Source organism: Tiliqua scincoides, chromosome 2 (genome assembly GCF_035046505.1).
Source record: "Tiliqua scincoides isolate rTilSci1 chromosome 2, rTilSci1.hap2, whole genome shotgun sequence".
In the NCBI taxonomy this organism is placed as follows: domain Eukaryota; kingdom Metazoa; phylum Chordata; class Lepidosauria; order Squamata; family Scincidae; genus Tiliqua; species Tiliqua scincoides.
Window position 1 is genome coordinate 156113170 of NC_089822.1, and position 27521 is coordinate 156140690.

At 44.1% G+C, this 27521-nt stretch overlaps 1 protein-coding gene across 1 annotated transcript in view; it reads right to left on the minus strand.

Annotated features, from left to right (window-relative positions):
* Window positions 1-27521, minus strand: part of HID1 (HID1 domain containing) — a 50371-nt gene that overhangs the window by 14061 nt on the left and 8789 nt on the right. Inside the window, exons 2-10 of the mRNA XM_066615025.1 lie at window positions 24837-24986; window positions 18854-19024; window positions 13892-14005; window positions 13057-13163; window positions 11589-11705; window positions 7741-7963; window positions 2703-2759; window positions 2469-2609; window positions 1296-1386 (exon numbers count right to left, since the gene is read on the minus strand). Coding sequence (XP_066471122.1) covers window positions 1296-1386; window positions 2469-2609; window positions 2703-2759; window positions 7741-7963; window positions 11589-11705; window positions 13057-13163; window positions 13892-14005; window positions 18854-19024; window positions 24837-24986 — 1171 coding nt within the window. The remainder of the gene's footprint in view (window positions 1-1295; window positions 1387-2468; window positions 2610-2702; window positions 2760-7740; window positions 7964-11588; window positions 11706-13056; window positions 13164-13891; window positions 14006-18853; window positions 19025-24836; window positions 24987-27521) is intronic.

Consider the following 27521-nt stretch of genomic DNA (forward strand, 5'->3'; position numbering starts at 1 on the left):
TGCTCACTGTAGCAAGAATAGCAGCACTACAAAGAGAAACTGAAGGTCAAACCAAAAGTGACAGGGTAGCCGCATGTACTCAAAAGTCTGCCTGTTTGCACACAAATCAGAAGTTGGGGAAGATCTATTTTTTGCATGAAATTAAAATAATTAAATAAGGGGGAGCCAGTCCTGTTCCACCAAGTGAATCTACTCTGAAGTAAGCCCTATTGTGGTCAATGGGGCTTACTCTCAGGAAAGTGTGGGTAGGATTGCAGCCTGTGAGCCCAATCCTATGCATGTCTACTCTGAAGTAAGTCCTATAGTGGTCAATGGGGCTTTCTCTCAGGAATGTGTGGGTAGGATTGCAGCCTGTGAGCCCAATCTTATGCATGTCTACTCAGAAGTAAGTCCCATAGTGGTCAACGGAGCTTACTCTGCAGTCTGCCTGCAATAACACCTTCCCCCCCATTGCCCAGTTTAAAGTTCTTCTATTTCAGGCACATCAGAATAAAGACCCACCTGGCTTCACAAGTGCAAAATAGAAAACAAAATAGAAAACTTTCCCCTTACCATTCAAGTCTCTTTTTTGTTCTTTCTTCTGGTGTCCTTGCATTCCCCTTTGCCTGGCCTGACCACCAGCCAAGGCTCACCTGCCTACTCACGAGTAAACACGATTGTGAGGCTGCTTTGCTTTCAATAGGGCTCCATAGACTGGGAGGGAGGTAGCTGAGAGGGAGGAACCTTCTTCTCCGGTGTTTTTGGGGGCTGCACTCATTGGATGAAGACCATTCTGATGTTCTTGGAGCTTCTCAGCCTGCCTCAACTAAGGCAAGTCTGCTTACTTGCGAGTAAACATGGCCACGTGGCTTCATTTCGGGCTCAGACTTGCAGCTGGGAAGGGGGAGCTTCTCAGGTGTTTTTTTGAGGCTGCATTCATTGGATTGGGACCATTCTGGTGTTTTTGGATTCCTCTCAGCCTGCCCTTTCTGACAGACTATGGCAAGTACGCCTACTCGCAAGTAAACGCACAATACGGCTCAAGTGATGCAACTCTACTTATATTAGCAGGTGGAGGCTTTTCAATAGCATCTGTAGCTATATGAATGCAATCTGATAATTAGCTGGTTTTTATTCAGCCAATAGACTTGTTTGTAGGATCACATCACTTAAGGCAACTTGGACCTAACTAGTCTATTAGTCTTCTTCCTTTGGAATTAGTTCCAGTAAGAGGAAAAAGCTGATCAGAATGATTACCTATGTGAGAAAGCAAACCTTTCCAGCCAAGTTTTGACTATAGTTAAGGTTAAACTTACACTGGTCTGCTCTGGCATCATTGAGGCAATAAAGAATTGGCACCAGGATATCCAAAACATCGCTACTCTTCAGTACAAAGAAGAGAAATTTCTGAAAAGGAAAGAAAAGAAAAACTCCTTCACACAGCTTCTGGCCTCTGCAGTGTCTGTGTAGGGGTCAGTGGCCTAACAAATGAAGCCGATACATCCATAAAGCTAGGTCCACAAAGAAGAAAAAGGCATGTAAACCAACAGCAGCTACCATAGTTTTTGGCTTCATCATTAGAATTGTGCTTTGTGAGGCCCAGTAGGAAAAGAAAAAAATATACAAGAACTCCCCCTGCTGATGCAGCAGCACCAAGGTTTGTGCTGTGCCCAGCAAAAGGGGGGGGGCCGTGACACAACAGGAGAGGGAAGAAAGGTAGTTTTATTTACCCTACTCTGCCGTGCCATGAGCCTTGCCAGAGCACTCAAACTCCACCCCATTCCACCCATCCCTTGTCCTGTTCCACCAGCCTACCTTTGCTGCGAGATGCAGTGGAGTCTGTTAGTGAGCACCAGAACATCTGCTGTTTGCAGCAGTGGTTCTAAAATGGCAACCGACAGCATGCTAAGCACTCCTCCAGAAGCTGGTTTATGACAGAGGACGCTGTTAATCCCATTGCCTGACAGCCCAAGCCTGGTTAGGACTGTGCTGCTAATCCCATACTTGTTCCATGCTAAATATCTTGAATGACTAAAAGATATTTGGCAAGGAATTTTTCTCTCGTACAACGAAACTGAAATCATATGGCTGGCAACATAACTGCAGACTATTTTCTTAGACTGCTTTCAGAGGAAGGCTTTTCAGTGTCAGCTATGCTGATCCAGCTTCTGTTACCAACATCTGTAACCCACAAAGATGCTGAGATGATGGGCATGCTGATTCCTACTAATCCAAACAACATACCAGGAGTTTAATAGCACCAGCAAGAGTGGCAACATTCATGAAGCCTCCCCATATTACTTCATCTTTCTTTCCTTCAGTAATGTCCCCATTTTCAGTTTACTGCTACAATGTGAAACTAGGGAAGGTTGCCATTTAGACAAGCTCAGTCACCAAGATTCTCCATTCCTATCCCTTTATTCTTTTTCCATTATCTTTCTCTCCCCCTCCATGCCCCCCCCATTCTTAACTACCAATCAGATCTGCACCTTGTTGAAATCACAGAGTTTCCAGAAGAGAACCAGGAGTTCCTGATGGAACTGGATCTTTTTGGTAGAGTTTGGCAGGTAGGTTTGAACCAAGGGGTTGGAAAGTAGACGGGCTACTCCTTTCAGAATGAACTGGAAATCCTGATAAAACAGAAAATGTTTATGAAAAACACAGTATGAGGAGATGAAGCAACTTTAAAAAAAAATCGGGGGGGGGGGAAGATAACACATTACCTCTTCTCTGTGTATCCTAGATAGGTAATTCACAAACAGGTTGTCTGGGCCTGGGGGCTGCATTTAAAAAATTGAGTAAGTTTTAATTGTATGCTTAATATTCTTCAGCAAATATAAATATATATGTGCTCCCCAAGTTATAAATATGACTTATGAAAATCCATACAAACTACCAGTAATAATTATTATAATCCAGCATATGATTCCCTAAGGCTAGCAGATCCCAATACATAGCACTTGGCAATCATCAGAATTGTCTGTCAGATTTAATAAAAATGTCATCTTGTCAGAAATTTCAAGGAATTTCATATACAAGAGGTCCTCAATTTACAAACAAATTTCCGGAACACAACCCACTTATACGTCGGCTGTTTGGCACTTGGAAACACATTTCCAATGTTGTAAAGTTCCCAAAAAGCACAAAGTAAAAGTCTAAGGTGCTACACATATGTTTTATTCTGAAGAATAAAAGGTTTCATACAAATGCTCTTCTTCAGAGAAAGTTCTTTTTATATATTCCCAAAAAGGAATACAATTTCTTCCTTTTCTCCAGCTGCCCTGAGACTAAAAACTGTAACCTCTTCTAAAATATGGAAGTGTAAATATTCCGTTATCAGTCATAATTTCTCCTGAGGAAGATCTGGACAGGTGCAGTAGCAAACAGTTTAAGGGCCCAATCCTATCTAACTTTCCTATCTAACTTTTCTAATGCAGCCTTATCAACAGGGTGTGTGGTGTCTCCTGAGGTGGGGATGGCAGCCATGGAGGCCTCCTCAAGATAAGGGAGTGTTTGTTCCCTTACCTCAGGGCTGCATTGCAGCTGCATTGATGCTGGAAAGTTGGATAGGATTGGGTCCTAAGGCAGCAGTTCTAAACACAGTTACAAGAAAGAAAACCCCTTTGAAGTTGACAGAAGTGGCTCAAGAAAATAAAACCTAGAATTGCACCTCACATATTTCCTCAGTCCCTCTCCAATACTTAATTCATCTAAATCAGTGCCTTTCTCCTTGGCCTTTTCCTGCCTTGTCCCTTTCCCCACCCTCAATACCTTTTAACATTTCAAAATTCAATGATAATGGTAAAGCCAGAATTATAATCAATTCTATTTATCCTATGTCCTGCATTTCTACAGCTGAATTTGTAATAACATGGGAAGAATTCTAAGGACCATAAGGTTACTTGCCAAAAGCTGACTAGTAGGGATATATTATGCCACTGAGCAGAACTGGTTTCCTGAATAATGAACATGGTTCCTAAGAGTCAGGAGCAAACTGGGCAACCATTACAGAGGCAAGAACCTTCCATTTTGAAGATGCAACCTACACTGTTGCTGATCAGAGTGAATGCTTTTGGATGCTTTTGAATGCTTAGAACTACAGACTTGATTACTTCAGACCAATTCCAATATCAGAGAGAGTGGTGCTGATTCTTAGTAATAACTAGCGCATGCACACACATGAATGAATACCTTCCATTACTACTGGCAATAGAAATTAAGCTTTCAGCCTCCACAAGGAGACTGTTGCTTAGAAGGAGAAAGCTCTGCATATAATGAAATGTGTGCTGTCACCAGGAAGGACTGTTTTTATAAAACGGATTAGCAGCTAATACCCGACAACTACAAATTTTGCATGAAAAAAATTTCTGCAGCATGTTCATAACCTGCCAATTCATGTAATAAAGCCTCAAACACTGAATTTTCTTTTAAGGAAAAGCAGTTCTAGGAAGGAAGCATGCTTAATTCTATTCCTTCCTGATGTTGTTCACTCCAAATCAAGCCCTATCTTCTTCTCCCTACCCCAGGGGTTCCAGAAGCTATTTTCCCTTTTTAAAAAAAAAAAAACTGAACAAAAAACACAACTGGAGCCCCTTCAGGAAGAAGCAGTTTGGGGAGGTATAGAACTTGGGTTTGAAAATGGGTGATGGAAAGGTGTTCAACATCCCTTCCACTACCCCCATCCCAAATACTGATTTTCCGTGATGCCCCCGCCAGGCGCTCAGCAACAGCGACATCACTGTCAAGCTCCACGAGGTGCCTGGCTGCCTTGGAAGTGCTATGAATGGTCTGGTGGCCTCATGTCTGCAAGGATATTGCCAGGCCGGGAAAAGCGCCAAAGGGGCCGCTGGCCCCCTTCCTCGTGCCCGGGCTTTTCCGCATGCGGAGAAAGATGACGACAGGAGCATGAGAAGGAGACTCGCACAGATCTGTGTGAACATCCACAGATGTTCTTTAGATTGGCATCTTTTTAGATTGTGAGCCCTTTTGGGACAGGGAGCCATCAGTTATTTGATTTTTCTCTGTAATCCACTCTGTGAACTTTTTGTTGAAAAGCAGTATATAAATACTGTTAATAATAACAATAAAGAAATACATTATTGGGACTTCATTACATGCAAATGCATGTAATGTGCAGCTTGTGGTACAAAACACTATGAACTGTAAAACTCATCCGAATGCTCTTAGTCCTGAAATATTTGTCAGACTGGACACCAGATAGCCCCAACTGGAGTGGTTCCGTACAGGAGAATCCTGCAGTGAATTCCAATTAGTTCAACTATCCAAGACAGAAAGTTAATGGCTAGAGTGCTCCTTCTGTTTCTACTCATCCAAGAGTACAAGAGACCTCACCAGTATGCAGTGTGGATAGGAAGAAAAGCAGTGTGTAGTGTGAACAGCCCTGAAGCTAACTAGTTAGCATGTATATTCATACAGGACAATAATTCAGAACTAGTTAGTTCATTAAGTAAAAGTCACATATGCACCCTGACATTAGAACACTTGTGTCTATTGTAACAGTTTTGTGGGTCTGAGAACTAGTTACCACAAAAGACTGAAAAGAGGTCAAGAAATCCACACACCCCAAGCCCTCAGAGACAGACCTGCTATGTTGAGATATGCACTGCTGTGAACAAAGCAGCCTCCAGAAACTTCAGTCTACCAACACTGAAATTTCAAATTCTAATGGATTTATTATCTATGTCTGCTTTTAACAAGTTCTTGGACTTTCCTTTCAGGAAGGCCATTATACTCAGTCCTTGAGATGAACAAATCTTCTCCTAAGACTGAACTACACACTGCATGCATGTAGAACTTAGAATGGGAGGGGGAGAATAGCAGTAGCAGGGCAGAGGTGCAGTAGAAAAAAAAAGGGGGTGAGGAAAGGATTTCCTACCTACAGTTCTTCACTCCTAATAATGCCCCCCCACCATGGCCAGCCCCACCATGAAGCCACGATACAGTCTGCATCAAGGCTGCTAGTGGAAGGAGCAGCAGATTTGGGGTCCCCTTCACCCAAGCCTGCCACTACCGTCTGTCCAGTCCACCATGGACACAAGCCACATTGATCTGTTCACTGAACACAAGCAGTAATAGGATCATCCCCTTCCCTCCCATGCACCATTCTTACATGAGGTTTAAAGTTTAAAAGGATGTGTCCCTTTAAACTTTTAATACTCCCCTCCCAGCATACGTGTGCAATATTTAAAGGATCATATTTCCTTTAAGCCTCAAACCTAATGTGAGAACAGAGCAAGGAGCTTTCTCCCCCCACCGTTTTCCTTCCAGGAGTGCTGAAGGGGGGAGAAAAAGGCTGCTACACTCCATATCTCCTATCTGGTGCTTATGAAGTTGGCACTGTTGGCAATTTGGAGCCGATCCCTCTTCCTTTTAGTTTACATACCAGGAGCCTTATCTGCAACCTGCCTGGTTCACACCACTTTTGTTTGATATGAGCTGAAACGGAGCAGGCTGGAAACCCAGACTACACCACTTCTATTTCAAACAGGAGTGGTGTGGATCAGGCAGGATGCAATGATGCCCCTGACAAGGGATAGGGGCATGAGATGCCTACAGAGAGGTGATATTGGAGGGGAATGAGCTGGTGCCGGGGGCATGTTACCTCAGAGGCTGGGTGGTCTTGGATTGGCCCTGCCCCCTACAACGTTGTTTTTCCTTCAAAGAGACTGTTGAGACTTGTCACACACAATTGCATGCAACATATTGTTTGACCCCCAAGGCACACATATTAAATACCAACTCACTTAGTTAAAGCTTAGTAAGGGGTCCTGATCTGACAGTTGTTTGCATTTTATAATTAAATATATATTCAGCCATCTTCCAAGTTCACCAATACTACTGTTAGTCTTTAGGATTAAATGATATGTTGTAAATAGAAACATGCCCTGATATCCACAGATTTAGTATCCACAGTTTCAGTTATCTACAGATACCATGGATACCAGGGACACCTCTTAAAAAGATTGGTAAAACACCTGTCTTGCTTTACCAATATTTTTTTTAAACTTCCCCTATCTTTTTAAAGGCGTCCCCAGTATCCAAGGTTTCACGTATCCATGGGGGAGTTCCAGGACGAAAACCCAGAGGATACCAGGGCACACCAGCGTTCTGCAATTTTCTTTCCCCAGCAGGGCTCTCTTCAATCAGCTTCTGCCTTGGGCTCAAAGAATACCAGCCACTTCTGATAGCAAGCTTGCCTAAATTGCCCCGTTTCAATCTTAGCTCAAAACTAAGTGTAGACAATTAGAAAGTACTGGATAGTTCTTCAGACTGTCCATAGGTTCAGAAATCCCTACCCACTAACTTGTCTCCAGAGTCATTTAGGTATAAAGAAAGACTCTAGTAATGGCAGCATAACTCTCAGCCAGACTAACAGAGTTAGGGCTCAGTCCTATCCAACTTTTTAGTGCCGATGCAGCCACAATGTATTCTCAAATAAACATTCCTTAAGGAATGACCTTAAGGAGGCCTCCGTGACTGCCCACCACAGGAAGCAGTGCACACCCTGTTGGCACGGCAGCATCTGCACTGGAAAACTGGACAGGATTGGGTCCTGAGTCACTGTTGTCATCTGGGCAATTTATGAAAGTAATGGTGAGCACACGTGCAGCACAATGCAAACAGGAAAGCAGGGTTTTGGTTAGAAATTTTTACTACATATTACCTACAAAGTTCTCTGAAAAGAAAAGTCTCCACCACTACCACATTACTAGAACACACCTAAATCTGGGAGCAACTCACATCGGTATCATCCATGACTGTTCCAGTAGTAGTGCCATCTATTGTGGGACTGGAGCTTGTGGAAGTGTCATAATCCAAAGTGACTATCAGGACCTGGGCAGCCTGCTCCACCAGAGGTTCACGATAGTCCGAGAACAGCAAGTGGTTATAAGGAATCCCGTAGCCCACCGGATCATAAGCACAGACGATATTCAAGAGGGAAGTAAACAGTGGTAGTGCATGCCTGAAAGAGGATCCAACATGCTCAAGAAGATAAAACATGTATTAAAAGACTTTCAAATAGAACAGACATATGCATGCCTACACAGAAATAAATCCCACTGAGTTCAATGGGATTTACTCTCAGGTAAGTGTGTATAGGATGGTAGCTGAAGAGAACCAGACTTTCACCAGCTATGTGAAAGAGTGGAAACAGTACCTACACATCTTAGAGACAATGTGAGTTAGTGGGAAGAGACAGACAGGAATTGTTTGCAGGTATCATCTGACTATTTTGGATTAATTTTCCTCGTGATTTGGATAAATGAGCCAGGTCTGAACCATCAATACCCATATCTTTCCTTGACATAAATCATCAAGGAAGTGGTACTATAGCAAGAACAGTTCATGTTATTGCAGAATGTGATTGCACAATTGCCTATGACATCACTAGCAATGAACTGGGAGGGGTTATTCTGCTGCTTTAGCAACCGCATGCTCCCCACACACTGCACCAATTCATAACAGAAGATAGAGGACAAATGGGTGTCACACCAAGTAGTCAGCAACAGCACACTTCTCCCTTGCTCTTTGCTTTAGAGTGCAATCTAGCCCCTGAGGCCAGGAGGAAGCCTTCCTCCCCGAGAGGAAGCCATGCTGGAGCTGAGAACTGCCGGCCTGCGAAGGCCGATACAAGCCTCTGCGTTGGCTTCCTCTGAGCACCTTGCATTGGCCTGGTTGCGCCAACGCAAGGCTCTGAGGTAGGTGGTAGGTATTCCAGGGCGGCGGAAGGCAGGTGGTGGGCGGCCCCAGGGGTGGACCGGGTGCAGGAGGTAGGGCTGGGATCCAGCAATTATTCCGGATCCCAACCCCTGCTTCCGGGGAGAACAGAGTGGCTCCAATCCGCTCTCCTCAGACTTGCGCCACAAGTCTTTTGGTTTGCCTGTTCCAGCACAGGATAGGATTGCACCCTTAGTCTTCTTGCTGGTTACACTGAGAATAGGTAGGTTGCTACCACCACCCAAGGCTAGGAAGCCTTGGGCATAGGGAGATCACCTTGGGGAAGCATCTCTCCCAGACTGACAGATCGTCTCAAAATCCAGAGATGATGATAATGATAATGATAATGATAATGATAATGATAATGAGGTATTTATATACCGCCTTTCTGGTCATCGGATGACTCCTCTGACTTTATTCAAGGCGGTTTACATAGGCAGGCATTCCTAAATCCCTCAAGGGGATTTTTACAATCATAGAGGTTCTGTCTTTCAAGAACCAACAACATTTCAGAATGGATCTTCCTGATTTGGTCTCACTTTTGGCCTCCAGTTCTCCCACGCAGGCTGACAAGTAGCTCCATCTCTCACATGGAGGGCAGCCAAGACGTTTCTTGCTCACACCAAGAGCAGGTGGAATCACTCAGCTGGGCTTGTCAGCTGCTTCAAGGTCTCGCCATTCTCAGTCGTTCAGGGAGCTGCTGGTGTCCTTGAACTGGCGACCTTCTGATGTTGTCTTCGGGCTCTATCCTCTAGACCAGACCTCCTGCCCATTTTAGACCTCCTTCTACTGTTTTAGAACTAGACAGTAGCAAAGCTGGGCCACTGTGAGATACAGAAGCTGGACTAGATGGGTCTTTGGCCTGATCCAGCGGGACTCTTTTTATGTTTTTATGTTCTGTGCAGTACAATCCTGAGTCGCACCTGGGCCAGCACAAGTTCCTTGCCCTGGCCCAGGAGGGTTGCAACATGCTGTAAGGCACATTTACATCTCCTCATGAATCGGCTAGGCCGGCACATGGAGGCGCGCCAGTCTGCAGAGGCTGGAATAAGCCTCCACACTGATAGAGGCTCCAAGACTCTGGAGTGGGTGGGGAGGAGGTATTCCGGGGCAGGGGGAGGGCGGGCGATGAGCAGCCCCGAGGGCAGGTGGGTGGGGAGTGGGAGGTGGAGCTGGAACCCGGCAGTTATGTTGGATCCCAACCCCCGTTCTCGGGGAGTTCGGAGCTGTTTCAAGCTGCTCCGCTCTCCTCTGACTTCTGCCACCACTGGAGGTGGCGCAAGTCCAGCTTACCCAGAGGTAAGGAGAAAAGTTTCCCCTTACCTCTGGCTGAGTCGCTTTGGGTACTTATCCTGCACTGGATACAGAGCAAGCCTCTTGGCTTGCCTGTTCCAGAGCAGGATAGAATCGCGCCCTAAGTTGTACAATCTGATTGGTGCAACAATTGCTTCCTTCCCAAGTCAAGTTAAATAGGCAGGTAAAATAATAACTATTTGCATTTTTATGAAGAGTCTGAGGAGTGAAAACAATGATCATTAAATAAAAAGAGTAAGTAGCAAGTGAGTGGCAAAGGTTGGCATGGTGGTTAAAAGACAAGCTGAAAACAGAACAAATCCCTGACAAAACTAAGCAGGTAGGTTCCCTACTCGCATTACTCATCTTCATAGGTTACTTATGTTGTTCCAAGGTTATGAGCTCTATACTCATGCACAGTGCACAGTGAGCAAGCATGCCTTTCATGAAGCAGCAGCTGCTTCCAATGACAGAGCTGGGTGACGCTGGTGCACCTATCCTGTCTTTAAATAACCTGCTGGTGTTAACCTTGCTCTGCCCTGGGGGATTGGTCATTTGGGAGGATTGCTTGGTTTCCAAGTCACTTGATTTCTGAATCTCTCACCCTTGGACATTAGATGGGCTTCACAGTCCAACAGGTTGGCACACATTCAAGGGCAGCATCCCAGGATAACGGCCACCTAGTCAAGGTGACTCAGCAGCCTTTTTTGGATGCCTTTTTTGGATGCCGAGGCATCTCAGAAGCCTCCAAGGGGTTAGAAAGGTCCAAACAAACAAACTAGAAACAAATAGGCAAAAATAGGAGAAATCAGGGATTTGCACCACACAGCCAAACACCAAAATGTTCAGATTTCTCTTCAATGCTTAAAAAAGAATGCTGCAATAAAGGAGTATGAACAATTTGAAAGACTCTAAAAGACTGACACAAGAGGGCAGCATTCTCCAGGAACAAATAAGGGATAGTATTAAAATACATATACTATGCAAACTTGTATGCTCTTTTAGGCATGTTCTTTTAAAGGGGGGGTGGCAATCAGAAGAGAACCTACAGCATGTAGGAAGGGAGGAAGCTGAACCCCTTTCTACAGTCCTGTTTAAAAAATCTCCTCTGCTGTTCATCTTAGCAGGGAAGCTGCCACTGGCTCCCTTTTTGGATGCAGCAGTCCCAAAACCTGATTCCCCTTCAAAACAGCCACCAAACAATTTAACAAACACACAGATACAAACACCACATTTAGCAGAATTTTTACAACTTGGTCCTGAAAGATATCCATTTTTAAAAATACTGTATTTGAAGCTACAAATAGGAACCTGCTACTCAGAAGAAACTGAAATTCAATGAACGGACTGCCTGTTTGGGGGGCGGGCAGGCGTAAAAACTTATTTACTGTTTGAATAAAAGGTATTAGTTGTAGATCAAGTCAGGCAACCTGTTATTTTAAGACAGAAATAGTAATGGGATATATACTTAACAGGAGGTTTTCAAAACAGAACACAGAATAGAGAAATGCAAAATGTCTATTTGAGCCTTTTAAAAGGGATGAAGTAGACATCACAAGCAGTCAACTACCTCTCACCTGTTCTCGGTGGAACAGAAGAACTGGACCCAGGGGTTAGTGTTGCTGCTGTCTGAGGAGGGGGGCAGGTACATGACCTCAGAGAAGCAAGTCAGCAAGAGTTTCAATAGCTCTGTCCTGGAAAACACAACAGGAAAAAGTCCTGGCTGTATGAAGCCATAAGAAGAGAAAACCACAGGAGGGACAGTTTCTGATTCTTGGCTGCACTGTTAAAAGATCAGCCCTTCCTAACTCATTGGTTTCATATATAGAGCACTAAATACCAGTGGTTTGTTTTTGTGTTGGAACCTGTCCGTAGACACTGAGAAGTGGAAATTTTCCTTTGACTACTAGAAACGTACATGTGTTTTGCAGTTTCTACTGGTGGCTCTGTTTTTGTTATGACACGTTTGCCATAAGGGAAAAAGATTTTTTGTCATGCACAAAAAGTCTTTCAGTGGAGAATTCATCAAAGAACAATATTCCCTCAGGAATATTGTGGTTCTCTTGACCCTCAGCCACTACACAGACCATGAATACATTTTCCTATGCACAATTAGCAGCAATTAACATGGAAAGGTGGTGCCTCCTGCTCGGCCTCATCCCCAACATAGAACTCACCCAGCTACAGAAAACAAAACAGTGCCAGCGAGGAATGAAAAGATGCAGCCATTCAGATATGGCCTTTGTATTAGAACTGTCATCTCAGGCAGTTTCATTAATTGCGGACGTCCCCACAGATTGAAAAAGTTCTTTGTTTCCAGATTTTAATCAAGCACCAAAGGAACTATGGGCTTGCCATGATCCCCAGGTTTTATCCCAATAAGGATCTGAGTACTTGGATTCTCTCCCATCCCAGCAAAGGACCACTGGGAACTTCAGTTTCCTGTACAGTGCTTACCACCCTCACAATCTGATCCCCCAAACCCATCCCTTTAGCCCTGAGGTTTTCAAACTCAGTAAGTTTGGAAACCACAGTAAATCTTTGCAGGGGAGGGAAGGGGAGAGAGGCAGCAGGGGCCGGGGGAAGGCAGCAACGTGATCCCCAGGATCGCATCACTCAGGGGGGCTACAGAGACTGGGGTGCACTCACCAGTCCCTGCATCAGCTGTCCTGGGGTGCGGGGAGCCCGGCATGAGTGTCTGCAAGGCTCCCCAGGTCATCAAAAGTGAAAGTGGAGTGACTTCGCTCCACTTCCGCAAAACCGGAAGTGGAGAGCGATTGCTCTCACTTTCTGCAAGCTGGAGAGCCCTATAGATGCTCGTGCAGGGCTCCCCGTAGCCCAGGACAGCTGCTGCAGGGACTGGTGAGTGCATCCCAGTCCCTGCAGCCCCGTTAGCGAGACGATCCTGGGGATCGTGTCGCTGCCTTCCCCCCTGCCCCCGCCCCTTAACAGGAAAGAGACCAGGGCCTTCAGGCTGAGGTGTCATGATGCCCCAGTTTGAATACCACTGCTTTAGCCTGTTCTGGAAAATTCTGATCTTCTCACCTGTTTAAATCATGGTTGTAGTTGGGGGTTGGAGAATGAGCAAACCCAACACCAGCTTCCCAGATGTACTCACAGCTATCAATTGCATGTATATCTTCGGCTGTGTCCTAAATAGGAAAGGAAGATCAATGTTCATGCTAACAGCAGCTGCAGGAACACAGGACACACTTGATATCATACCAGCAAAGACTATTGCCAAATCCTTCCACTGTCTTGAAAATTAGGGCACTGTGCGCCAATGGTTGAGAAACGAGAAGGTAATTCAAAAGGAATTCAAAGCCATAGCATTTCAAAGATATACAATTTCTAGACAACTCTGTTTTTATGGATTGGATCAAGATTTGTCTAGAATCAGACTAATACTGAATACAATATGCCCATCTTGCCAATGCAAATACAATTCCAATGCTCAAAATGCATGACCTAAATGTGCAAATGGCCCTCTAGCAGCAACTTTTGCAGCTTTTTGAACTGGACCTTGTAGCTATCCCTTTAACAGCATTATCATCTGTCCCAATTAGCAGGTGATTATATTCAATTCTTTCACCATTTCAAACCTCAGTTTGAGGCAAAGGAGCAAGCTAGATTCATTTTTTTTCCCCTGGAATGTTGACAAGCCTAAATATAGTCTATTCTCCTAAAACAGATCTTTGTATACTATAAAACTACCTGCATGCTTACTGGAAACAACATCTTAATTTAAGCAGTCTACATCAGACTATATGAAATAGTATACTATAGGTTCAGGTTTGTGGTTTTTTTTGCAAACTGAACAGAGTCTTATTAGAAACTGAACCCTACCAAACAGAATCAAACTGCAGATTATTCAACTTACCACATTGTTTTTTCGATGGCTCTGGACACTGAATTCTGGACAGAAGAGCAAATCTGCAATGGCCAGAAGTAATGATTCAGCAAGAGGTCTAGCATTTTCATCATCTTCATCACCCTGCAAATCATGAAGAAGTTACAGCATTCCAAGTCCAAACCTAGCAGTTAACGTGCAACAACAAAGTCATTTGTTTGTTTTTGTAGGGAGTGGAATTTCAGAGTAGCTAGATGGAAGAAACAGCTGGGAAGGACAAGAGATCAAAAGTTACAAACGCTAGCAGAAATGAACGCAAGAGTACAATGGCAATTATCAATTAGCAGGGGACCAAATCATAGTCAAGAGAGTGAATCAAATCTTAGTTCAGGGCTTCGTTTCATGTTCACTCATTTTGGTTAGCTGCTCTGCAATTTTTTTTAAATGTCGCTTTTGCTCTCTTCTTCTCGCATTGTGGAGATTTTCATTTAACTCAGATAAATATGACTATGCATCTGATGAAGTGAACTGTAGTCCACTTATGCTGAAATGAACTGGTTATTGTTTAAAGCACTAAAAGTCTCCTGCTCATGCTTGCTCCTCTGAAAGTTGAAAGACTGTAGTATGTGTTTTAGCCGTAACAGCTGAAAATGGGATCTCCGCGTTCAGAAGCAACATACACCAGTTACTAGATGCTGTGTATGGCTAGCGAGGATGGTCATCTCCATAACCTCCTTTTTAGATTCCTAACAGCCCAATCATATCCCCCGCCCCTCAAAGCGATGCAGCAGCGCCAAAACAGCCTCCACTGCATCTTTTGCAGGAAAGGAGGCCACCAACAGGCACCTCAGGGTAAGGAAACATTTGTTCCTTTGACCTGGGTAAGTTTCAGCACTGCAATGGGGCTACTCGGGCCTGTGCCAACAAAATTGCTGGCACAATCCAAGCAGCCCCATGTCAGGTTGGTTAAGGATAGGTCTCTGCTACTGTTCCTGCTCCCTCCCAGGACTGATTCATGCCCTCCCTGCCCTCCCCCTTATATACCCCTTCCCACGAAAGGCCCATGCAGATCTTACTTTTTCTGACAGGTGTCTGCCTTTCCACTGGCACCATGAGCATCTACGCTGCCACATGTCTTATGGCAGGTTTGCGACAACACGCATGCTCATTCCACTGCTGCAAGGCCAGTTAGGATTGCATCATAAGTTTCCTAGTGGAAACATAATGATGGACTAGGACAGGGGTGTCAAACATAAGGCCCATGGGCCAAATGCAGACCCCGGAAGCAATTTATCTGGCCCCCATTTTAACTGGGCTCTCCCAGTGGATAATTGGGCTCTTTACTATCTTGAAAATATGAACAAGGTTGGCACATTTTCTCTTCTGTCATTTTCAGCCAATGGTTTCTATGTGAGAAAAAAGTGCTTATTTCTAGCCATCATCTGCTTAATGATGCCACTTTCTGCTTAATGATGTCACTTCCGGCCCTCAGTAGGAACCATGAATGCTAACTTCGGTCCTCTGTACGAAACAGGTTTAACATCCCTGAACTAGGAGAAGGGATAACACGATAGGAGATTAACCAATGTACAGAATATGGTACTAGCAGCTCATTACATGCAAAATACTACATCCCTTTAATTATCCTAGGCAAAACAAATGAAAACTGCATACTGCAAACAACCACTAATTTATCAAAAAAATGACTGCAAAACGTGGTCAAATGATCTAAGCATGGAACCACTTTAGCTTAAATTACATTATATTATTGATAGTATTCGTAGAATTTAACAAAAACACATAGTTCTCATAGTGCTTGATAGTCTGTGACAAACATGCTGAAGATGTAGAGGTTGCGCTGTGAAGACATGCTGTCAGCCTGCTGGGGAAAAACAAGCAGGTTCCTGCAAAACAACCTGAGTGCTCCAAGCATTCAAATCAAGCCCCTATTCTGATATGCACTGCTGATGCTTCAGTCACAAGCCTGCAGCAGTTTCCAAGGGAACTACATGAGTCCCGTCTGCAGGCTACAGCACAGTCGCTCAAAGCTCATCCTGGATCTGAGGCCCCACCCCCTAAGAAGAAGAGGAGCTTATCTGTGACAGCCAGGCCTGTATCAGCTGGCACACAACACAGGGCCTTTTGCTCATGGCAAGAAGGCTGGACTACAATAATGACCTGCATTGATCTGGCATTGTCTAGAACCATATAAAGGCAACCCAAAAAAAAGCACCAAGTGCAGACGGGCACAAGAGATGAAAGCAGGCAAGCTGCAGACATTTTCACTCAACTTAGAAATTGGAGAAGGAAAAATAGAGTCTGTTAGAGTCTTAAAGGCTGAAAGCATTAATTAATTAGTCACAGACATCAATCAGTTCCTTCACCAATCACACATTAACAACGAGGATGTTTAAACAGAGGCATGCCCTGTAATCGAATATTCAATGTACAACTCTTGATTTAAACACAAGGTAAGATCCCCCAGGAGTTTCTTCTTCTTAAGCCTGAAAAAAGTGGATGGAACACAAAGCGATGGGGGCTCATTGCAATGGGGCTGCCCACAGGAACCTGCTGAAAAAACCAAACCAGTGCATATAAAATAATTTCCCCCAATAAATTCTTTAACATGTTATTCAGTCAAAGAAAGTTATTTTCAAACTGAACCCTAACATTTCACTTACTGCAATATTTACAGTGCAATCCTATCTTCGGCTGGAACAAGCAGGCCAGGAGGCCTGCACTGTATCCAGCACAAGATAGGTGCCCAAAGTGGCTCAGTCAGAGGCAAGGGGCAACTCTTCCCCTTACCCCCAGGTAAGCCACCGCAGCCCCAATGGGTCTCCTTGGATTTGCGCCACCTCCAGTGGTGACTTAAGTCCAAGGAGAGCAGAGCGGCTTGTAGGGAACAGGCTTAACAGCCGGGTTCCAGCCCTGCCTCCTGCTTCCTGCCCACTTACCCCTGGGAAAGCCCTCTGCACGCCCTCCTCCCACCCCGGAAAGTCAATACCAAAGACAACTAATGTGGAAGTTGTCAGCTTCCTGCCTTTGCTGTCAGCTAAAACCCAACTGAGAAATCAGATAAAGAAAATGACAGAAAATAAGGAAGATTGCTGAATGGTTAAGATTGGGCTACAGAAGTCGGTCTAACTTGATCTGGGTTTCTTAATAGGAACTGAAAGTTATGGCCGACTTGTTGCAAGTCTTAATGTTAGCCACAAAGAAACTATACCGGGCATCTGAACAAAGGGGACCACAGTAATTCACAAACTGGGTGCCTCCACTCAGAAGTAAAACAGGAGGGCTTAATACTAAATTTAGTGCTCCCTCATATAGTGCTAATTACACGTTTTCTAATTCATTCACAGGGAGACATTTCAAGAATTTAAAGAAGATTTTCCCCACAACCCTTACTGTAATGTTACCCTCGACCACCACTTTACTCTTTTTTTCAGTCCAACACAGTCCTGGGGTAGGCTCGAAATTCCACCAATCTGCTTTTGGGAAGGGGAAGAGGAGGCTGACTTCAGATCCACCACTCTCCCACCAAACAACTGTCTAGCAAGATTTTAACATTTCTGAAAGGGCTCTATACACAAGCCTATGGTGCTGCAATTGTTGCAGCTCCCACTCAAAAAGCAGTGTATGTTTTTGCTCAAAGGACCACAGGAGTGTGTCAGTCAGTACTGAAGTACAGAGACATTGTTTTGTTAACAAAACTGACAGGGTACTATACAGTGATAGAGACAAGAATGAAACTTTGTATTGCTTGAGGCAAAGAGGCAGGCAAAGCACAAAGGCAATGTTATAACACATCATTACCATGCACTTCAAAAACCATACCTATGCATCAGACAAGACAATGATACAGTCATCCAGAGGCTGCCTGAATCCATGCAAATTCACCACCCCAGCAGTGCCACCCCTATAATTTCCCCCCTTTCTTCACCTATGTGCAAATGTGTGCTTCTCACTACCACTGCAGCAACTGCCACTACTGCCACCACTACTTCCTTCTCCTCACCTGCCAGTTGTTTCAAAGCCCCCAGCAAGCTTTTCCAGTCTGTTTCAACATGAAAAGAAAGAAATAGGAGGCAGTAGCAGGCAGATGTAACAGTAAGGAGGAGGGGGGCTCCACCTCCTTCTCAGCTGCCTGGTCCTCTTGCTGGTGGTGAGACGAAGATTATGTGATCATGTTTTTATTGCTTGGGGAAGCTAGGAATCAGGATTGTCATGCTGTGTTTTCCTGATGTATCCTGAAAGGGTGCTATACGTATAGTGAATGTTTTAAAAATAATTATAAATCAGTCATTAAAAAGGGAGATAACAAAGAACTACAGAGGTTTGGGAAAGAAGACATCTAGATTCTCAAGATCAATAAGGTAGCAGATGGGGTCAATACCAAAGACGACAACTAACGTGGAAGTACCTGCTTTTGCTGTCAGCTGCTACAAACTTCCTGTAGTGGGTCCTAGCACTACTTATTCACAGATTTTTCATCTACAGATCTGGCTCAACATGAGTCCCCCAGACCCACGCTGAGCTAGACTTGGCCAACCTGAACTCCCCAAAGAAGACTGGAGCTGGGCTCCTGTCCCCTCCAAAGGGCTTTCTGAAACCTGCAGAGGTCGTGCAAGTCTGCCTGCAGGCTTCAGAGTGCCTCCTAAATGAAAAAAGTGGCTTCTTGTTTTCAAAAGGGCTTTCCCGCTTCTCAGAATACCTTTTAAAGACATAAAAACATTACTTCTGGTTTTATGCCTTTAAAAGGCATTCTGAGGGGTTGCGCACTGGTAGCCTCTGGAGATTTTAAGGGGCCGAAAACTGCAGATTTGCTTATTCGCAGTTTTTGGTATCCAAAGGGGGTCCGAGAACGGATCCCTGCAAATATCGAGGCCCCACCTGTAAATTCAGTTTTCACTGATTACTAAGGAGCTCTGCCTCCTGCAGCTTCTCCATTTCCCTGAAGAGGAACAATATTATCCACTGGATACATACCCCTCCTCGCCCAGCCCCTGGGACAGTAGACCAGAAGAAGCCTCTCCAGTCAGGATCCTCAAAAATGTAAGGTAGGATGCGGGTCAAGAGGCGGCTGCAATTCAAGACAATCTGCTTTTCCTTCTCAGAGTGACAGCCACTCTCAGCTCCCTGCACCAGCTTCTCTACTGCCTGGAAGAAAAGGAAATAAAGCAAATGAAAGGAGCTATTGGCACTCAATCCACAAACACACAACAAAAGCCTCATCATACCATAGATATGTGTGATAATTTCATGTTGTTACTGGCCCCTCTTTGAACATAATATAAACATCTATCTGAAAAGCAACTCTCTCAGAATATGACAACTTGGAAGACAGAAGGGTATGGGTGAATGTGTGATGTCAGGGATGCCATTATAGATCAAATTCTGAAGCGTCAACTAAAATACGTCATCAAAATATTTCTTTCTTCCCTGCTTCTGGAAAATGACTGTCACATGATGTATAGATAAATGAATTATCTGTGACGCACTCTATGTGAGGCTGCCCCTGAAGACGGTTCGGAAACTGCAATTAGTACAGAATGCGGCGGCCCGTGTGGTCACCGGAGCCAGGCAGTTTGACTCTGTCAGTCCGCTTCTCCGGGGGCTACATTGGCTGCCCATTTGTTTCCGGGTCCAATTCAAGGTGCTGGTTTTGACCTTTAAAGCCCTATACTGCTCTGGGCCAGGATATCTTAGAGACCGCCTACTCCCGTACAATCCGGCTCGCCATCTCAGGTCATCAGAGAGGTCTTTTTTGCAAGTGCCGCCACCCAAGGAGGTCCGGGGGGCGGCTGCAAGAAATAGGGCCTTCTCGGTAGTGGCACCAACATTATGGAACTCCCTTCCCCTTGATTTGAGAATGGCTCCCTCTCTTGAGAGTTTTCGGCAAGGCCTGAAAACATTGTTGTTTAAACAAGCCTTCTGATTTCTGGTCTTCTTAACATTTTTATACATCTTTATTTTTTTACAGGCTTGATTCCTCGGTGACTTGCTCTTTTATGCTGTCTTTTAATCTGACTACTGTTTTTATGGCCTCTGTAATGTGTTTTTAAATGTTTTTATTTTCTATGTATTAATGTTTTTAAAATCTGTTGTTTTTAATATGTTGTTAGCCGCCCTGGGTCCCGTTAGGGAGAAGGGCGGAATAAAAATAAAGTTTTATTATTAATTATTATTATTATTATTATTCTGTCAGAGGAGCTCTTATGAGCACTGTTGCCTCGAAGCTGTGAGGATGTGTGGTCACACAGCTAGAATCGGAGCCCCATGCAACTTCCTTCATGGTGCTCCAATGCTCAGCAATGACAATGCCATCATTGCCAAGCAGTCCCGCACAACCCCTGTGCAGTAGAGGTAAGGCTCAGTGCAGTTCTTGTGATTTTTACAGGGAACACAGCTTATGAGCACTAGGGCACAATCCTAACCCTTTATGTCAGTGCTTTCCAGCATTGGCATAGCGGTGCCAATGGGACATGTGCTGCATCCTGCAGTTGGATGTCACTCATGGAGGCCTCCATGAGTGACATGGAATGTTTGTTCCCTTACCTCAGAGCTGCATTGCCCTTATGTCAGTGCTGGAAAGCACTGACATAAGGGGTTAGGATTGCGCCCCTAGAGAAATAGGAAAAGTGGAAAATGTGGGCTTGCCTGAAATGTAAATGAGAAAAGAAAAGGGTATAGCCTTAGTGACAGCGGTCAATTTTCAATACTAGATCTACAGCAAAAGTACCTAGAGGAGGATTAACCACTACTTACAGCATCCTGTTAGGAACCACTAATTCCAAAGTTCTGCTTGGTCAAAAAAGGTACCTTCTGTAATGAATGAGCAAACCTAAGAGTGAGGACTAGACTTATTCAGCAATCAGCCTAATGGGCAAAACTTGAAATTCATGTAGATTACCCCTTTTCTGGACATCCAGACTATTCCAAAATCCAGACTTTTTGTCCAAGATTTGTTTTCTGTAATGAGAACACTAGAATGTCTTGTGCTCATTCCCACATACAGTGCAGGTACAAGCTGTAAGTTCTATTTTCTGCTCTCTGGTGTGTACCTGTACAGAAATGGTTGGAAAATGTCAAAGAGGCCAGCAGGCACCCTTATGGATAACAGTGAAAAGAGCAAGAGGAAGCATTTCTCAATACTGTAAATTTATGCAATTATTCTGGAGTTAATTCTTTAACATGTTATTCAGTCAAAGAAAATTATTTTCATTCTGAATCCTAGCATTTCATTGACTGCAATAATTACAGCACAATCCTATCTTCCACTGGAACAGGGACAAATCCAAAATCCAGACACATTCCCATCCCAAGCAGTCCGGATAAGGAATAATCAACCTGTACAAGGATTCAAAGCTAGTTTGCCTTAAAGCAAGGTTTCTCAAACTGTGGGTTGCAAACCACTTGGTAGGTCCTAACCTGATTGTTGATGGGGCACAAAACTGAAACTGACAAGCTGATAACAGAGAAGGAAAATGCATGAAGCCCTATGGAAAGTGAAACTGAGCCACACTGTGCATTTACTCATGAGTATATAAACCTGCCTTGGTCCATTTTGAACAGCAGGCTGAGAGGAATTCAACACCACCAGGATGGTCCCAATCCAATAAATGCAGCCTCCAAAAAACACCCAAGAAGGAAGTCTCTCCCTTCAAGTCAATGAATGTATTGAGCCCTATGGAAAGTGAAACTAACCTACACGGTTGTTTTACTCACATGTAAGCAAACATGCCTTGGCTTGTGTTGAAGGTCAGGTAAAAAGAAATTCAAGGCCACCAGAATGGTCCCAATCTAATGAAGATGGAGCTCAACAAATGCTTTAAAAGATAGCCCCACCCCACCATAAAAAGGATAAAAGCATCAGCTGATAAGGTGAAACTTTTTTCTTTTTCAGTCTTTCAAAACCAGGTGGGCCCTAACCGTTTGCCATTTTAAAAAGTGGGTTCCAGTGGTTTGGGAATGACTGCTTTATTAGAAAAGGTTACTGTCTTTTCCAGACTCTCCCCCCCCCCCCCACTGCAGCCTCATTTCCTCTCCTCATCACTCTGGGGTTTTAATGGTGTTAAGAGGGAAGTTTTGAATCTCAATCTAGCCCAAACAAAAAACACGTTGAGTTTATAACTGATTTTGTCCCAAATCACACTGAACTGGTTTAAATATAAGAATTTAAATTGAACTGGGCAGGGCTGAAAATCCTACTGATTTTTTTTTGCGGGGGGGGGGAGGAGGACTTTAAGGTTATTATAGGTAAGCTACAGAGAGAATTCATGGGAAAAGGCTGACTTCCCCATGTCATCTCCTCTTATTTAATTATTTGTTTTACTATAATATTTATAAAGTAACAATGAGGCATTAGGAGCTTTTCCACCTGGTAATGTTGACTACATGCTGGATAGCCTATCCTCCATACTTTCTTTACCCAGGCTTCGCGCACCGGAGAGGACACTCCAACTTCGCCATATGGCGTCGGCACAACACGGGAAGCAGCAGTTACCGGTTATAAGTCTTCGCTCGATTGGCATAGGGCGTGACGCCAGGGGCTGCTTCCGACGGTGGGAGAGATCATTGCATCTCATTGGGCAGCTACCGCGCGCCTTAAGCTGGGCAGTCCCCAGCCAGTAAGGTGTTGCCTCGCCACGGTCCGTTAACCTCACGGGGTGCATGGGGTTTAGGGTGAAAACCGACAAGCGGATCGACAACTCTGCACCATGCAATAGAAAACAGAAAACTCCTGCCCTAAAGCTGGGCACCTGGAACGTAATGTGCTGGAATCCCTAGCATGTACACACTGCTGAAACAGAGACGCCTGCGTTGGCTCGGTCATGTCCTGAGAATGGATGATGGCCGGATCCCAAAGGATCTCCTCTATGGAGAACTCGTGCAAGGAAAGCGCCCTACAGGTAGACCACAGCTGCGATACAAGGACATCTGCAAGAGGGATCTGAAGGCCTTAGGAGTGGACCTCAACAAGTGGGAAACCCTGGCCTCTGAGCGGCCCGCTTGGAGGCAGGCTGTGCAGCATGGCCTTTCCCAGTTTGAAGAGACACTTGGCCAACAGTCTGAGGCTAAGAGGCAAAGAAGGAAGGCCCATAGCCAGGGAGACAGACCAGGGACAGACTGCACTTGCTACCATTGTGGAAGGGATTGTCACTCCCGAATCGGCCTTTTCAGCCACACTAGACGCTGTTCCAGAACCACCTTTCAGAGCGCGATACCATAGTCTTTCGAGACTGAAGGTTGCCAAGTCCCATGCTGGATACCAATAAGAAAAGACTTTTATTTCATTGAAGTGACACAAGTTTAGTCTTCTACATTCTTCCTCTTCAGCTACAGTCGGAGAGGCTTAAGTATTTTAGAGTACAATCCAGAGCGGCATTTCAGCTGGTGAAGGCTTTCAGTGCCAGCTCCTGAGTGTTGCAAATGTGCTATAAGGTTGGCTGGACCAGCATGGAGGCCCACACCAGCTGTACTGGTCTGATAGGGTAAGTTTGCACCAGATGGTGCAAGGGATGGGAGAAGGTATCAGGAGGACATTCTGGGGGGAAGGGCGTTATTGGGTGGAGGAGAGCAGAATGGAATGGGAGGTGGATCGGGCCTGGGAGGGGATGGGATTATCCGTAGCAGCACAGGCCACATCCTAACCCGTGGGCCCTGCAGCCTTAAACGGACTGCTAGGATTTGCACCAGCTAAATAGCTGGCGCAGATCCAAGTAACCCCTTTGGGGTGGCTGGGGCTCTACACGGGATAAGGGGAGAAATATTCCCTTACCCTGAGCTGACCTCCAGCTTGCACCTAACCTGCACTGGATACAGTGCAGGCCACTGTGGCCTGCCTGTTCCAACACAGGTTAGGATTGGGTTGCCCACCATTTATACCCCACTTTCAGACATAAGGCAACAAAGAGATTTATAGCTGGGTAACTTTTGCCAGTTGTTCTCATGCAAAGTAGAGAGCACTGGTTCTGTAGAAGTTGCACAATGCTTGTAAGGGCCACATAAATTCGAGGTAAGTACCAAAGGGTGCTGAGAAAGAAAAGTAGGACAGGTTGTCTAGGATTACAAAGGCAAGTCAGTTGATCTATTGTCAGTTCTGATTCAGGGTAAACAAGAGGGCACTAAACAAGAGGGCACTAATAAAACAAGAGGGTAAACCAAAGAGCACTAATATCCTGAAGGGTAGGTAAACTTGAGAGCTGTCATTAAATATCAAGATCAGGGGTGCAATTTGAGGCCCTCGGGGACCCCCAATCCTGTCCACTGGGAGCTCCCAGTCTCCAATGAGCCTCTGGCCTGCCACAGACTTGCTGGAGCCCGTGCTGGCCGGATGCAACAGCCCACACTGACCCAATGCGACAGCTCTCAGCTCTCCCTGAAGCTCCGACAGGCTGCTGCAGGGACTGGTGAGTGCATCCCAGTCCCTGCAGCTCCCCTGAGCAACGCGATTCTGGGGATCGCGTTGCTGCCCCCTGCCCCTTAAGGGGGCAGAGGCCAGGGCTTTCAGGCTTGGGCATCACAATGCCCCAGCTTGAAAACCACTGCCATAACCTGAAGAGACACTTATTTAATACATAACCCGGAGCAGAATAAACCCAAGACTGATGAATGGCTCATGGAGTCATGCTTGCCCAGAGATCAAGCTTGAAATAAACAAATATTTACAAGTTCAAATGGGAACAAACTGAAGGACACAAGATTCCAGTTGCATATCAGGAAAAACTTTTGATGGTAAGGGCGGTTTGGGAGTGGAATAGATTTCCAAGGGAGGTGGTGGATTGTCCCTAACTAAAGATCTTCAAGCAGAGGCTCAACAGACATCTGCTGGAGATGGACTAGTAGACTTTCCTGCCACAGTCGGGGGTTGGACTAGATGACCTCGTAGGGCCCTTCCAACTCTATGATACATGTAGCTGAATTCCAATAGAAAAACATTATACTCAATAGGAAACACAATTCATCTTACCTTATAACACAAAGTAGCCAAATTTGAAGGAGATTCTTCCCTCACAGCTCTGATTTCTGCAGCTGGAACTAGGGCAAAAACATCTTGGACTGAAGTAGCTGTATCTGCCCAGAACTGGTCCCAGAAGGCATCATCTGTTGCTTCTACAGGCTGAAGAAAGACAAAATATCACAGGAATCGCTAAAGGAAGGCTAAAGTCACTAGTCAGAAAATGGGTAAGTTTTATATAAATCACCTACATTGGTAAAAAATACTGCTTTAGTAAGTCAGCTTTAGTACAGTTGTTAATTAGAAGCTATCCAAACATCAAGTGGCAGTTAAGCTGTGCTGAAAACTCTGGTAGCACTTGATCAAGCCTTTAAGCAACTCGATTTGAGGAGATAAAATTAGTATTGCCTTATTTTTGCCAAAATTAAATGAGTTATAAATCATTTCACAAGCTGTGTGGGCCCACAGCAAAAGGCCCCCTCTATCCAATAGGCTCACACCCACAGAAGCTTGATTTATCATCCCACTACAGAGAGAATTATGAATAGTAAAGAGGTACATAGCTTTGAAAACCTACAGCAATTGCCTAATAAGTTCAGTATCAGTGCACTTGGCACAACAAGATATAAATCCAAAAATACTCCCTTCTTCCTACAAACCTGATCTTTCATTTTTGTTGGCATCTCGGAAATGCCTTAGGTTTCCTCACAAATACATAACATTCACTAATACTTCAAAGTTCTCATTATGACAACTCAGTGTAATTGCCTACTTATATATTTAGGCAATGCCTTATGGAAGGACCTTAAACACAGTTTGTTTGTTTTTAAATTTAAAAATACATTTGCAAAAATATTCACATCTCTGTTTGGTTCCTCAAGTCTACCACATTAAAAGCATGCAAAAAAGTATTTTTAAACAAGTTATTTAGAGGCTAAACTACTGATGGACCACCTAAGTAAGGCTGTGATCCTATACACATTTAACTGGAAGTAAGCCCTATTGAACTCAATACATAGAACTGTGCTAGTAGTCCAGTAATTTTGCAAAGTGTCATCAAGCAACATGGGGGTGCCTACTCTACAAATCAATGAAAAAAATTCCATCAACAGAACATTACTATTATTTTATATCCCACATCACAGTAAAGCTTCCTCAGCTCTTAGAGTTTGCATCTCCATTCTTTGTAAGACTGTGGTGATTTTGAATACAAATAAAGGTTCAATCTAATAAGCATAAAGTTATCAGCAGATAGTTGCACAGAATCCTGCGGAAGAGCATGGCTAGGGAATATAAATGCCATACTAAAAATCAACTCAATACCACATTAGACAAATGCGATTGTCCAAAAACTTATTTTGAGAAACATGAAAGAAAACTGAAAAGGAGCAATGGTGATGGGCACATTCTATCAACTTGTTTTACCTTATAAAGCAGACAATTGCTATAATCCCCGCAAACCACTCCACATGTGGGAACAGATTTATGTGCATGAATTATGTGCATTCTGCACAGGAATACACATTTTTATGTAGCTCCATCCCACACATACACATAAATATGCTAACGGTCTAGGCAGCCACAAAAGTCACACTGAGCATACAATAATTATTCTTCAACTATACACACTGTCACTCTGTGTAAGAATATTCTGAGGAAAAAATCATATTACTAGGTGAAAAAATAAAGGATCTCAGTCATTTTAGGCTCACAGTATGATTTCAATAAGGAAAACTATCAGGTTAAATAAGCATTCCATCCTGACCATGTGATCAATATAATAAAAAAACGAAAAGTAAACAGCAGTTCTTACTGGATAGCAATCCTGAGCAGTGGTCGTTTCAAACTGTGTTTGGAAAGGGTGAGGGGAATAGCGAAGTATGCAGGCTTGTTTAAACTAAAATAATTTCCTGGTTTACAGTTTACCAGCTTTATAACGGAAATCCATTATTAAAGAGCAGGTTACAAAGCCTGAGACAGTGAAACACGTTATCATGCTTGAGTTATAGTTAGCTGTGACGAAGAAGGATCTCCTTATCTGGGAACAGGTGATGTGTCACTATAACCCAATGAACACAAAGCAAGAGAAGGTAAACAGCAAAGCCAACTGCAAACTGGTACAGCAGGTTTGTTCTGTGGTGGTGTTATATTCCTGGATGGTTGGTGCCAACCTTCTCCCTGCTACTATCCTTCCAGCTTTATAAAGGAGCCCCTTTAACTCTCTGAAAGTAGATGCTTAGTCACAGGTGGCTGCTTTAATACAGAAAGTACTTGCATGTTTAGCCAACAGGCAACGTAGCAAGTCTGCACTCTGCCCTTCTCACAAGGAGGAAAAAAGTTGAGCCGTATGAGAAATTCTTCCTGAAAGCAATGTTATGGAAGAAAATCACTGAGAATATTTTTTTTTCTTTTCTATTTCTCCTCCCAGTGGAAAAATGGGAAGTGCTGAGAAATACTAAAAAAACTGCATTTGAAATATTTTCTCAACAACATACAACAAACCTTTATTGGGCATATAGTTTTACAACTAATATCTCCAGATAGTCATGTATGAAGGTATATGTTAAAAGAGAGATAAAAATAAGGGTTAACACAACTATTTACTTACAGAGTTGCTCCAAGTTGCTTAGGACCAGCAGCTTAGCCCGCTTCAAGTTGCTCAAATATAAAAATTTAGCAACTGGAAGGGTCACTAAT